General features: G+C 41.0%; 1 protein-coding gene across 2 annotated transcripts in view; it reads left to right on the top strand.

Moving 5' to 3' along the window:
- LOC116394482 (chemokine-like protein TAFA-5) overlaps positions 1–14,213 on the top strand; it is a 37,374-nt gene that overhangs the window by 11,223 nt on the left and 11,938 nt on the right. For both annotated transcript variants that reach the window (XM_031867601.1, XM_031867592.1), the window contains exon 2: positions 5,216–5,365. In XM_031867601.1, coding sequence (XP_031723461.1) covers positions 5,216–5,365 — 150 coding nt within the window. The remainder of the gene's footprint in view (positions 1–5,215; positions 5,366–14,213) is intronic.

Here is a 14,213-nt window from a genome sequence, read left to right as displayed (position 1 = left end):
TTATCACAAACATTCAACATCAACACATTTGGAGTTACATGGTTTTGATGGACAGGAAGGGGATGAAAATAGAAGTAACTAAAGCTGTCAGACAAATGTAGTCGAGTAAAAAGTACATTTACTCAGTTGTAATAGAGTAGACGTAGAAAGTAGCATAAAATGAAATTACTCGAGTACCGCACAAGTACCTGTCTTCATTCATGGTTCACAGAGACGCTGCTGACAGCGAAATGCTGCTCGCCACATCAAACATCTCTCAGCTCCCGAGTGCTGCTGCCGCTTCTACAATGCATAATGTTACCGGCTGACAGCCGAAGCTTTTTAGGACTTCAAAAAGCTGCAGCTGCAGAAATGACAGAAGAGTTTTTTCTTTTAAACAGCTGACGGACAGAGTGGTCTTTAAAACCGCAAAATAACAATTTATACTCAACAGAAAACCTGTGTCATAAGCATCCTCTTACAAAGCTTTAGACAAGAGAGTTTCTTTTCTTATGACTAAAGATTTAATAAATACAACATTTTAAAGAACTTCCAGTTTCCAAAAATACCTTTTTGGGGAAGCCCGGTTAAAAGTGCATTACAGCAGTGTAGCACCGTGTTCGAGGAAGTATTTAGATCGTTTACTTAAGAGTTCTAACACCAACATTGTTACAATACACCATGATACTGCATGTTACTGAAAATGTTACTTAGTATATATTATATCATTAGAGTATTATCTCATGCATTGATGTAAAAGGAGGATTTGACTGTTGTAGTTGGTTGAGGTGGAGCTCATTTTATTAATTTTGTTAAAAATGAAAAGTAAAAAATGCCGGCACATTTACCCAGAGCCCAAAGTGACACCTTCATATGTTTCCAACCAATCAAAGCTTTCAAATAAATAAATAAGAGTAATACGTACAATATTTCTCTCAAATTGTTACTTTCTGAGTAAATACATACATCCACCACTGATGCAGCACTGGATTCACTAGTTAGGGCTAAAATTGTTTTATGCATTTGGAAATTGTTTGTGTTCTCAACCTGTATGTCAACAAGCTTTTCAACACAAATTTCTGCATGCACATCAATATGATGATGCATGCTGAGCCTGAGTCAGCATGCAGAAGAGTGATGTAGAGACTCCGTATACGTCTCTGGTAGCGACCTGTCAATCACCGTGTAGCCCCGCCCCTAAAGCATCCCCTGCTTTATGGTCTGTGTGACTCTAAATGGACCATAAGTTACTAAATGAACATCATGCTGTATTGAAGAAGACTTGAAACTAGAGATTGAGACCATAAACTCATGTTTACAATGTTTACTGAGGTAATAAATCAAGAGAGAAGTAGAGTCATTTTCTCATAGACTTCTATACAACCAGAGGAGTCGCCCCCTGGTGGACATTAGAGAGAATGCAACTTTGAAGACACTTGCATTGGCTTCACACGGTAGAACAGGAGGTTGCTGCCTGGTGCTGACATGTTCATCTTATTCAAATAAACTTTATTGGACTTGTCAATGGACAAAAAGGTCAGGTTAAGAAAAAAGTGTCCTTTTGTACATTTAATTACATTGATGATATTTTAATCACATTTAATCACACAAACCTAAAGGGAGATTAAAAAAAAACTTTTGTTGATTGTTCAGCAAAACATACTTTTCTCTTTGCTGGGAAAGTATTTCTTGAGTTTCCTGGACAGTTGTCTGGTCAGCTTCTCCAATGACTTTTAAAAGTAAAGGTAGACTATCAACGCCATTGGTCACCTCCTTGGTATCATGTCACCGTCAACTTGCAGGTTGTAGCGGTCTCTCAAGTGTCTCTACCTACATCACTGCTTCATGGAAGTCTGTTGAACCTTTTTAGTAGTTTTGTGCTTCTCAGACTAAACGAGCTGTTGATGTTGTTTTTCCTGCTCTGACCCTCGCTGCCCTCCGTCTTTCTGAAGAACTGCTCCCTCTGTTCTCCTGATTCTGAGGTCCTGGTCCTTTCTGAAGAGGGCCACGGTCCATGGCTCTATTGATGACAGCTCATCAGCATGCAGGGGGGGCTTCTGCCGTCCCCACGGCGACCAAATACAGCTTCTGTCCCCTCTGATTCACCCAACATTCACCCCTACATCATCCGTCCTCTGCCTCAGCTGAGATTTTTCATTATCGATACCTTCAGACTTCAATGATTCCTTCCATTCATTTATGAAGTTCATTTTAATGGCAGAAATAGAGCCAGATGTTTAGCTTCAGTTCCGAGTCCAAAGTTATTCTTCAAACCACTTTGGTCCACACTTAAATAACTCAACAGCTATTGAATAGATTGATTTGACATCAAGTGCAGAGATTTATGGCTCAAAGGGGTTAAATCCGACTCTCGTGATCCGCTGACTTTTTTTTCCACATTTGCGGTTTTAAGAGGCATTTTCCAGGTGTTCTGGTGTAGAGGTCCTGGAGGAGGTTCAAGCTATTCTTGAGGTGTTTTAAGAAGTATTGAAAAGAATTCAGGGGTCTTTAAGAAAGGTAGAAAGGTCACAAGGAGCTATTATCATTCATGGCAAATGTTTTAGCTGTCTTCAAAGAGATTTCAGTGGTCCTTGAGGAGGATTTATCTGTACTCGAGGAGGTTAAAGAGGCATTGAAAAGGTTCCAGGCTTCCCTCAGAAGGTGCCAGAGATGGAGGTTTGTGAAATCCTTTTAGGGATTTTCCCAAGCCATTGTCAGTTTGTTTGGCTAGTCCAAATCAGGGTGAAATTGATACTTCTGGTTCTTTTTCTATTTTGTCTGATTTGCTTTCACTGTTCACAAATTAAAGCGGACCAAATCAAACAATTCATTTGCTGAGGTGCGCGTACGAAGGAGCCAATTTATCTATTTGACCTCGAGAGTTGCTACTTTCATGAAGGGATCAGAGGTTTTGAAGTATTGCTGTTGAAGTTTTTGTAAAGCAAACATTGGACGTCTGCAGTCAAAGCGCAGTCGTGTTCGCCTGGAAACAGTCCAAGTCCACCTCTTGCAAATGATCTCGGACTGGTTGTTGTGGACCACCAGAGTACAATTACTGCGTTCACAACTGCCCAGACAAACCGCACCAGAGTAAGAACTTAATGTTGGCTTGTTAGGCCGGGTTTTAATGCCCATGAAGAGGTTCTTGGGGAGGTTTCAGATTTCCCGGATGAGGTTGTAGAGTTCCATGAAAAGCTGTTAGCTGTCTTGGAAGAGGTTTCAGGGCCACTGATGATATTTTTGGCTGTCCTTCATGGAGTTTAAGAGGTATTAAAAGCCCCTGATGATGTTACAGATCCTTGTAAAGATTTAGATCATCGCCGTGGTTCCAGACGTCTTTGAAGAGGCACGTCTATAAACAGTGTTAATGCTGTTATGGTTTGCTGCAGTTTAATAAAACTTGGGTTCTGATATAAAGAATGTTTGAGGTACACATACAACTCTAAGTCACTGCAGGCACAAACATTATTTTTCATGCATTGGTACATTTTGAGAGTTTGGGTTATTTTGGTCTTCTTTCAGACTAGTGGAGAGAAAACATCCAAAATGCACTTTTAGGCGTCACTATTTTCTGATTTGCGGAGTGATTCCCAAAATTCCCTCTGTAAAATCCTTTCACTCTATATGTCAGCAAAATGAACCTGGCTGTATCTATACTCAGATTCCTGTACTAGATGTATGCAATTTAGCACATATTTGATATGATAATGCTTCATTTGCATATTTAAACTTAAACTTACAATTTCAGAAAAGTTGTGAAAGAAAAAAACAATTGTCTTAATGTAAGTAATGAACTGAGGACGTTTTCAGAATTTTGCCCCATTCACCTGAGGTGTCTTCCCTTAACAGAGGCCTGTCAGCCAATCAGAGAGCAGGATTCTGTTTCTGTAGTTGCTGTGGTATCTTTTCTGTAAAAATGTCGGATGAGTGTGTGAGGATGAGCTGAGTGACAGACTGACTGACAGGAAACAATCAGCCGCGAGTCGGTTCAGACGTTCAGCAGCCGTCAGTCAAAATACCGAACTGGTAATTTGAAGCTCGTTTTCAGCGTCGCAGCAGCAGAATTGAAGAGGGATTCTTCTTCCCGTCTCACTTTTATAACTTTTATCAGAGGAGAGTTGCAGCCTTTAACAGTAATGTGTCAGCTGGTGGAGGCTGAGGCTGCAGACTGTTTACCCAATGTCAGAATCAACCACTTTGCAGCAATGATCATTTTTTGTCTATTCTGAAGAAATAGAATAAATAATATTCAACTTCCAGTCAGTCTGTGAATTGGTTTCAAACTGCAGCAGTTCGTCACTTGTGACACTAATGAAGCAGTTAACAAAATATAATACTTGGCCTGTTAAGAAAACAGCAGGAAAACAGTATTTTTTAAAATACCTGCTAATTGCAAGATATGCCTTTATTTGGGAAATTCCATCATCGCCAGATAATAAATTCAAGTGAGCAGTGATTCAGCTAAAGATTAACTTTTGTACAACAGACATTGGTCTGTTTTCCGTGGTCATTTGACTAGTATAAATGAAAATGACGTTTGTTGCAGCCGCGGAGACGGATGGAAGGCTTGTTAGCGAGGTGACTAGCTTGTCCTTCTCCAGAGCGACGGGGAGTTAGATCCAGCGCTGCAGCTGGCCAGCAGCCCGCTGTTCAGCTCCTTTATTGTAACCAGTGTATCAGTAAAGCACGGTGGAATTAGGAAGCTAGCTAACTAGCCTGCTGTAGCTTGCTAATTCCACCGTGCTTTAATGCTACACTGGTTACAGTGTTACACTGGTTGCAGAACAAAGTTGTCACTCATCTGGTTATAGCGATGTGCTTTCCTACGCTGTGAAAAGACGTTACTGCTCCACTGCTCCTTTTAGTCGTCACGGCAAAATCTCACCTCAGTCAGTCCGTGACTTTTCGGGCAGTTTAGTTTATCCAACGGTCGCAACGACAACAGCACACAAAAAAATGGACGCCGCTCTGACCATCCTGCAACGTCGATTTGAATGGGAATGTTCGTTCTACTCCAGTGTTATTTCCATGGATTATATTCTCTGATCTAGTCTGTATTACTCACCACCTGTAACGACGCTGAAGCCTCTGCAAAGTGAGTTCAACTGTATCAGAAAAAATAAAAGGAAACATTGCAATTTACAAAATGTTTTGTGAGTGAATATAGAACTCTTGTCATCAAAACAAAAACACTTCAAATGTTTGTTTACTTGATGGACTTGCGTTCCTTCCTCAGGTCAGCTGGCGGCGGGGACCTGCGAGATCGTCAATCTGGACCGAGACAGCAGCCAGCCGAGGAGGACCATCGCCCGACAGACGGCCCGCTGCGCCTGCAGGAAGGGACAGATCGCCGGGACGGCACGAGCCCGACCGGCCTGCGTCGACGGTAAGACGCAGCCTGCTGCCAACAACTAGCCATTCAAATGAATGACTAAATATCTTGTTTTGTGCATGTATGACACAATGTCTCACGGCTGGTTTGGGTTAAAATTGTTACTTTGTCATCGTTGGGAAACAATGTTGACTGTCGGTTGGAAACAGGCGGCAGCCTTTAGATCTTAAAAGTGAATGCGGAAGTTGCTTAAACCTGCATTCTTTCTAATGACCATCAGGGGTCGACTCTTTTAAAAAATTACATCTCTTTAAAGCTGTTTTCTCTAAATGAGTTAATTCTCAGACTCTGATCCAGAAATCTCCACTTCAGCAGCTCTTACATTCACCAAAACATTCCACTTTCATTCCTCTCTATGTATATTCTGAAGGTTTTTACAGGGGTTTGTTCATAAATCCTTCATTGCCTGATTTATACAACATTTTGTTCCTTAAAACATGGAGAAAACATATTTTTTTAAATGGCTGAGGGCGATATTTTCTGCTTATGGAGTGATAGGAAGATATATCCAACATTGCCTGTATAAAAACCTTTCTACTTGCAATGCAAAAATAATTTGCAATAATTGTCCAAATTAATTAAGTTTCATGACGATATTAAATTCTAATTTTTCATTATTATTTCCCTGTCGTGAGTCCCCTTAAGTGTTTGGTGTGTGTTTCGGAGGAAATTAAGAATTGATTGAGTGTATTTTCAGAGATTTTAGTGAGTTAAGATATTGCAAGTCAGCAGAATCTTCTCTTGAGGCTAAACTTTTGTCATGAAGGAAACTTACACACAGATATCTGCAGCTTCCCTCTAAATCCCCCAAATCTCTTCATCTGGACCGCAAGGTTCAGAAAGTCAAAGCCCAGATGGGGGACAGCCCAGAGTTGCATTGCATTTCATCAGCGGCGGTCTCCTCCTCTCTCTTTCTGTTTCTGTGACCGCCATCTGGAGACAACGACAACAGCTGGAGGGACTCGTTCTGCTCTGCGGGGATCTTTACAGGCTCTCACGGTGATTTCCAGAGACTGTGGGACAGTTGTTTAGCTGAACCTCTGCAGTCTCGCCTGCTGCTTTCTCCTCCTATTAAGCTCCAGTCGAAAAAGAACTTCACATGTTTTCTCCCTCAGATTTGTCCTCAGATGATAGATTTTCTTCGCATCAGCATCGATTTCCTTTAGGACTATTACAGTGAGGACAAACCGTCTTAAAAATATCATTTTCAAGATTTGACAAGATTTAACGAAGATTCTTTTCACCGAATCAGCAGAAAAATTGGATAGCATAAGTGGATAGCAGGGCCGTCTTTCAATCAGAGGGTTGGCGGTTCGAACCCCGGCTCCGCTAGTCGCATGTCGATGTGTCCTTGACCAAGACACTTAACCCCAAAATTGTTCCCGTAGCTGTGCCTACGATGTAGAAATGTGATAGACTCCGAATTGTAAGTCGCTTTGGATAAAAGCGTCTGCTAAATGACTGTAATGTAAAAATACTTCATCTTGTTAAATGAACCGCTCTTGGTTCTGTCCAAACTTTTCTGTCAGCCTACAGGATGGATACAGCTTTGGGTTACAACATGTTGTCAAACAGCTTTGGAGATGGTGGAAGGTGGATTCTTGTGCCCCAGTGCCAGCCGACGCCGGAGGGACTAGGTTTTAGGGCCGTCCTTCCTTCTGGTCCTTTCTCATGAATCTCATGAATGCCAGCAAGGTTGTTTTGTATTTAAACTGGGCACAAACGTCCGCCTGGACTGAATGACGAACGGGTTCACTGGTGAAGGTTACCGTGACCTCACATCCGTCACATTCTCAGGAACACTTTGAGGAAATGTCTTCAAATTTGGCCCATATGTCTACTTGTACTCAAACGTCCGCTTGACGTTGGTGAATCTGAACTAACCAAAGTCGCACAATAATGCGAACAAACTAACCCATCAAGGAAGCTTGGTAGTTCAGCAACGTAAAATGACAGTTTTTTTCATTGGAGTCTGGTGGCTTTGGGGAGACCATAGATGGATTACTGTATAGTTGTCTCACCGTAAGGTAAACTGGCAAAAATAGTCTGTTGACTGTTGTACACGGTAGTACATTGCTTGGTACTCCTGTCTGCTTCTCCAAACTGGGGGCGTGCCGACCGCCACCTTCTGTAGATAACACACTGACTATGTACCTCAAACAACCCCACTTCAAAACATCCAAACTATCCCTTTAACTGTTTAAAACACGTTAAACCCTTTATATTCATATTATTTATTGATGGATCTGCCGAGACACCGTGTGTGCCTGTAGCTCGTCAAGATGTTGGGGACAGATGTTGGAGCTGAACTGGTTAAAGTTTGTGCCGTCGGTGACCAGAGCTGTTTGAACGTGCTCTGCTGCTCCGGGAGGATATTTTCAGACTCGAAGCTGCTGATCGCTGCAACCTGCTTTCAGAGCTCAGCGACTCATCAGCAGCTTCCTGTTTTTTCCTGTTTATTTCTCAAAAAAAAAACTCTCAGTGACTTCCTCATCGCTATGGATGACCAGGAGCCAAGAGACGTTAGACTTTAACTTTCAACAGCCGAGGAGCGGATTCCCCCCCTTTGGAGGTAGAAAAATGTTCACGCAAATCATTGTAACTGTCCAGCAGGAAGACTTGTACTTCTGTGCAAACTTTACCTGAGTCTCTCTGTGACCTTTACAGAGCTGCGTGTTGGTATTTATGTCACTTTGTGTTTTCTGTTGCAAATCTCAAGTAGCATGAACTCAAAAGTCTCTTCAGTGTTTTGCGGAGACAAACTAGTGTATTTCAGGTCAAATAAAAACCTTATTCAATCCAAGGGGACACAAGACGAGTCAAAACAGCCAAAACAAAACAACAGTGTCGCCGGATCTGTCAGATGAGATGGAACTTTATTCATCCCAATGGAAATTGTTGTGCAGCAGTTGCAGTACAAGGAAGGAAAGAGGAAGAATATAAAATACCCAAAAAGGTGCAAGTAGAGAAATATCAATAAACAGAACCAAACATATAAAGAAGGTTAAGGATCATTAGCATCATGTACACAGTGTAGGAAGAAGTATTCAGAACAGGCAATATCACAAACAGGCCACTCACCATAATTACCGTACGACTTATCGTACGATGTATGGACATGACTTCATTCATTTTTACATTTTCCACTTATTGTACGATATATATGGACCTTACCTTGATCATTTTTGCTGACCTCGTTGTTGTTTGTTTTAGTTTTAACATTTTAGCCAACATGATGCCAGAATACACAGCAGATTGTTCCCCACCGTTATAAGACTTGGACATTGCGCAGACACATGTTTGCTAACAGAGCCTGAGAGTGCGTTATCATGCCATTGTATTATCATATAACATAAAATAATCTTCAAATGACAATAATATCATTTGTCGCAATTATTGCTGGGACAGAATGTTGTCCAACACAAGTAGTTATTGTTATTACAAGTGAAAGTCACAAAATACATCTTAAAATGTATTAATTGCTTCAAATTTGGAACAGTGTAACATGTGTTTATTAATGCATTACTGCTTCATTTGTACTTCACACCCCCCTTTATTTAATTATTTTCATTTTTATTTTCTTGTATTCTATTTTAATTATACTTTGTAGATATGTGTAGTATATTTATATCAGTATGTTCAAGATGTACATCACCTCTGTGATGAAGTTTTTGCCTCTTTAAAACAATTTAAAAAAATTGACAAACCAGCTTTTGACATATTTTTGCAGTGCGGGAGTTTCAGAAAGTCTCGAATAAAACTCAGACCTCAGCAGCCGCTTCGCTTGGATCTCCGTGACCTTTCAGCTGCACGTTGTTGGTATTTCTGCCAGTTTGTTTCTGAGGTTTGTGTCGCTCGCTTTGCTTTCTGTTGTTTTGCTGCTGAAACGCACCAGAAGCAGCTCCGACCGATCAGACTGCAGTCGCTGACTTTAGTCTGAGTCCTGGTTCCTGTGTGGAGGGATAATCCCAGCATGCATCACAGGTAGTCACACTGAGCGGAGTAATGACCCAGAAGAAACAAACATGTTTGCAGCTATAGAAGCGTCATCAGGGTGGAAAAAACAATGTTGTTGACTCTGGTTTACAAAGTATCTAAGCTGGACCTGAATCCTGAGAAATGACCACACAGATGCTTCTTGTTCACCTCCTCTGAGCAGTGAAATGAAAAGATGTCGGAAAAGAACCTGCTGCTGTTTAGTTTTAGACATTAATGGAATCAGATTGACAGCAATGAATAAAAGAAAAGGGCCTCAAAGCTCAGAGCTTGTGTAGTGAAACAAACAAACAACACGAGACATGTTGTGTTTCTCATCAGGTGGAGACGAACTGAAAAGGACAGAGACGGTGGTGTGTTCAGGGACAGAAGAGAGAAAAAGAAAATGTGTTGGAAATGTGAAAGAGTGAAAGAATATTGCGGAGGCAGAAAATATCTTTTCACCAAAATAGAAAAATCGTTTTTTTCCTCTCGTATTTATGACTTCATAATTATTATATTCATCGTTAAGCGTGATGTAACTTTGCATATTTCATTATCATGATATGTGTCACATAATTACATTAACTTTTATTTTGTGAAAATGAAATCTGAACTATTTAGGAATTATGAGGAAATGATGCCGTGAAGAGCTCATATTTATGATCTTGTTATCTTTTAATCAGGACGTGTTTGTCTTGTAATTATGACATCATTATTGCGTCTTTGTGATTGTGAGATGCGTATCTAACGAGACCTTTATCTCATTCATTTAAGATACTTATCCTCCTATGAAAGCTGTATTTTAATGATTAAGTCTGAACATCATAATTAAGAGAAAACATCATTTTTTACAATGCGGTATACTTCTGCCGATACTGCAGTAAAACGACTGCAGTAAAGCAGACTCTACGGAGAGGACAAAGAGGACAAGCAACAAGTAGAGTTGATTAAACGGACGGAAGGTGAAATAAAAGCAGGAAAAAGGAGAATAAAAAGGATGATTTTGTGTCTGTTCTTAAAAACAGGAATAATGGTTTCTGTAGCGACTTCCTGTTCAGACTGTAACACAGTTTTTATTTCCTTCCATCTGTTTGTCCTTCGCCTCTTTTCGTTGGTTCCTCTCGGGGGAGCGAAGCAGCGACCCTCTTCCTGGACGCCGTCTTTGATGAATGAAGCGATTACAAAATGGCCGCCTCTCTTTTCGGATAAATGAACAGTGCTGAGCGGCGGCGGATTGATCTGCGCTGCGGTCGCTCATTAATCAGCGCAGTGATGCAGCGCTCGCAGGTGTTCAGGTGTTCACTGATACCTGAGATTAATCCACTGCGTCTCCACGACACAACGCTTGTTACCGGGAAAGTTTCTCACTCTCTTCTACACTCAACACCTGCTTCTGCACTTTTCTTTTTATGGGTCCACAAACAAAGGAAGCGTTTCCTGAATGTAATAATAACAATAGTATATAATATAATATAACAAAGCCTACACTACCGTTCAAATATTGTGGAATCAGCTTTTGACTGTAGATGTCTTTCTTCCCTCCTTCAGTGAGAACCATATTATTCACATTTGAAACAGTTTTGTCTCCAGAAGAAGAAGATTTAAACTTCCATTTCCTTAAAGTTCCCACGAAGACTGAAACATATGCTTAGAAATGTTGTTGCCATGGTAATCAACGTCCAAATCAGAGTATATTGTTGTTTTCCTTTTGTTTGTTCTTTAATTATATGCAATAACCCAAAAAAGCCCATGAAATAAGAAATGCTAATTGGACAGGGATTGTGAATTATTCTCAGACAATGCTGTTTGTTGTATGTAGTGCGTGTGTGTGTGTGTGTGTGTGGGTGCGTGTGTGTGTGTGTGTGCGTGTGTGTGTGTGTGTGTGTGTGTGTGTGTACTTCAATGCAGTCGAGATCAATAGACACAGTCTGAACACAACCAGGTCTCTTCTTTCATAAGTTGAAACAGCCACAGTCTCTTTATTTATTCATTTGTTTATATCCTAGATATCACCAAATTCATTTTTTATGGCTATTGCTGTAATTTGTTTGATGTGATTGTTTCGCAATTTCGTTTTCATTTCGATAAAAAGGAAAATCCTTGAAGTTAGAATGTTTGTCCTCATCTCTCATGAAGACAATAATAGCAAAGTCGTTCCGTTGTTTAAATGGAGTACCGGAGACGAAGCCTGGTGGCCTTTTTAATTCATCCGGCCGATGACTTAAAAAGAGTCGGGTCGGGGTGCGGGGTGTGAACAACTAAAATTAAATAATCCACAGGCACGCAACAGGATGCTGAGATGCTTGGATAAACTGGATGTTGAATTAGTTTCCAGTTCACAAAACCTCCAGTGAGCCTCGATCTTTATTGAACTCTAAATATTGAGTTAATGTCTCTGATTGAAGAGGTTTGAACTGAGATTAGTTGAGCTGATAGTCCAGTAGAGATAAATCTAGACTAACCTTCTGCTTCTATGCTGAAGTTTGAAGAAGAGCTTTGATGAAGCAACACGTTGTCTGTTAATTACAGCTTGTTCCAGGCTGCTTTTATTGTGAAACTCTTGACACTGAAACAGAAACAGGAAGCTTCCAGGTTGAATTTCTTCTCTTCTGTTGCTCAGAGGATCTTTGCCTCTTTCCGTTGTGAGTCTGGTTGAACCGTTACAGCGTTTTGTTCTCCATGTACTAAACTAAATAACATCTATTAGTAAAGACAACTTTCTACAAGATAAAAGCACGAAAGACCATTTAGACATATGAGTAGTTCTCTCAGACATCTGACTGGACACAGTCAAACTTTTGTACCTGCGATTTATATCAACAGTCACTGATTTTGTGACGGTGACCTTAGATATTAAATACATTTTTATCAGATCCTCTGTGTGCCTTGATACGTTCCCCCTGAACGCTTCCAGGTGATTTCAGGAAACAGCAGCATTTACAGCCTCACAGTGAGCCGTCTGATAAGACGCCGCTGAGGTAATGGCGTTGTGGAGAGAGGCGCTGTAGTGCTCACTCAGCGGTGGCGTCCTCGGAAACTAAAGGAAAGAGATGAATAAACAAACGGGGCGGCCGCTGTCGGCCCCCGTCCTCGTGCTCAGCAGGAAGACGGAGGAGCTGTGATTACACGTCGTTCCTCTCAGGAACAGACGGGGTGCTGCCGTTTCCCGCCGCTCTGCTCACCTTTCGGTGAGTTTCAAGGCGGGAAAATCTGAGCACACTCAGTGCTGCACCACAGGGAGGCAGGAGGGGACATGTGTCCATAAGAGACAAGCCTGAGCAGGACGACACGGAGCAGGAGGGACACTCGAGTTTGTGATTTTGGCCGTCGTCATCTTGGATTTTGGCCAGTAGAGAGAACACAAGTTTAAGGCACTTCCGCATTGGCTTCGCCGGAGGTCGCCACCTTGACAAGAGGTGGCGGACTCTGTGTTTGTATCAATGATGCCTGGTGCTTGATGGATAATGTTTCCCAAGAGGGACAAGAAAAAGATAGCTAAGAAAGTCCAGTTACCTTCATGTTAAGCCTCTTTCCCACTGGACAAAAAACCCACTAACACCCTCTAAAATCTGGCTCTTGTCTTTACTGGGAAAAGGTGACAAATGACTTTAGAGTAGTCAAAAGTATTGATCAGCTCCAACTCCAATCAGCAGTGATGGTAACATGACAACCGGGTGGACACGCTTATTTATTGCTCCTTTGAGAGCTCAGTGTTATGTGACGTAGTGAGTAAAACAGGGATTTGGACAATTATTATAATTTATTCATGTACAAATCATACAACTAATATGTTCTCCTCAAAGCCAGCAGACAACAGCAATGAAATAAAACTTATCGATGTACTAAACGTACAGACATGAAACTGATATCCATCTTATCTGGCTCTGGATTTACCTAAATGTTGGAATATCCCTTCAACATGACCTTTATGTCATTTGTAATTTAGAATCTTAAGATTCTAAAAATGACCCTTACATAAAAGTAGCAGTTGAAGATTTCTTGACCCTGGAGGATCTCTCTCTCCATCATGATAAAGGTTTGAGCAATATGAGAATTTAATTAAGTGTCACGGATGAGAGGAGCTGCTGCTGTTCAGTAGGAAATTGGTTTGGTAATTGGGGGCTAACGGGCTATCACAATCACACCACTGCTCCGCTGCTCCAAAGGGAGAACTGATTACCTGGTTATGTATTACAGGCCTGTACAGACTCTCATTTTCTTCATCTTTCCCCGGGCTCGCTGAGGCTGATTTAGTGCCGGGAATGAAAGCTAGTCTGGTTGGGTCATCAAAGTGTCGCCCAAACAGAAGGAAATCCCTCAGAGTGAAGAGTTGATTTTCAAATGAGAGAGCGAGGCGAGACGCAGGATCATCTGACGCCGATGGACGGACTGTGTGTGTGTGGCTTTCCACAGATGTTGCTTTATGTCATGTGTTATGAACATAAAGCGGGTTAAAGTCATAACCTTTCGCTCCAGTCTATGACTAAGCTCTTAGTGTGTGAGTGTCTTGTATATTTTGAGATTTACTTCACTAATACCTGTTGAATGGCGTATTTATGCGTTATGTGTTACGTCGCGTTGCTTTGTTTCATATCGTGTTACTTTTTATTAGAATATGCATACATGTGCAAACACTTGGTAAAATCTTCTCTTCCTGCAGCTTTTTTGCTAAAATATTGATTCATGTCATATGTGTGGAAATCTTTGAATAAGTCTTGATTAACAGATCTTTTTTTTTTTTACAACTTATTAACTTTTGAATTCAATTTGCACAATGGTCAACTAAACAAGCTCATCTTTATGAGTTACTGTGAGTTACATAATTCTTTAAATATTATATATATTATGAATATATACATGTTAG

Source organism: Anarrhichthys ocellatus, unplaced genomic scaffold, assembly GCF_004355925.1.
Source record: "Anarrhichthys ocellatus isolate YVR2014 unplaced genomic scaffold, GSC_Weel_1.0 scaffold2, whole genome shotgun sequence".
NCBI lineage: Eukaryota > Metazoa > Chordata > Actinopteri > Perciformes > Anarhichadidae > Anarrhichthys > Anarrhichthys ocellatus.
The sequence above is the reverse complement of the archived record's forward strand: the minus strand, read 5'-3'. Positions and strand labels throughout refer to the sequence as shown.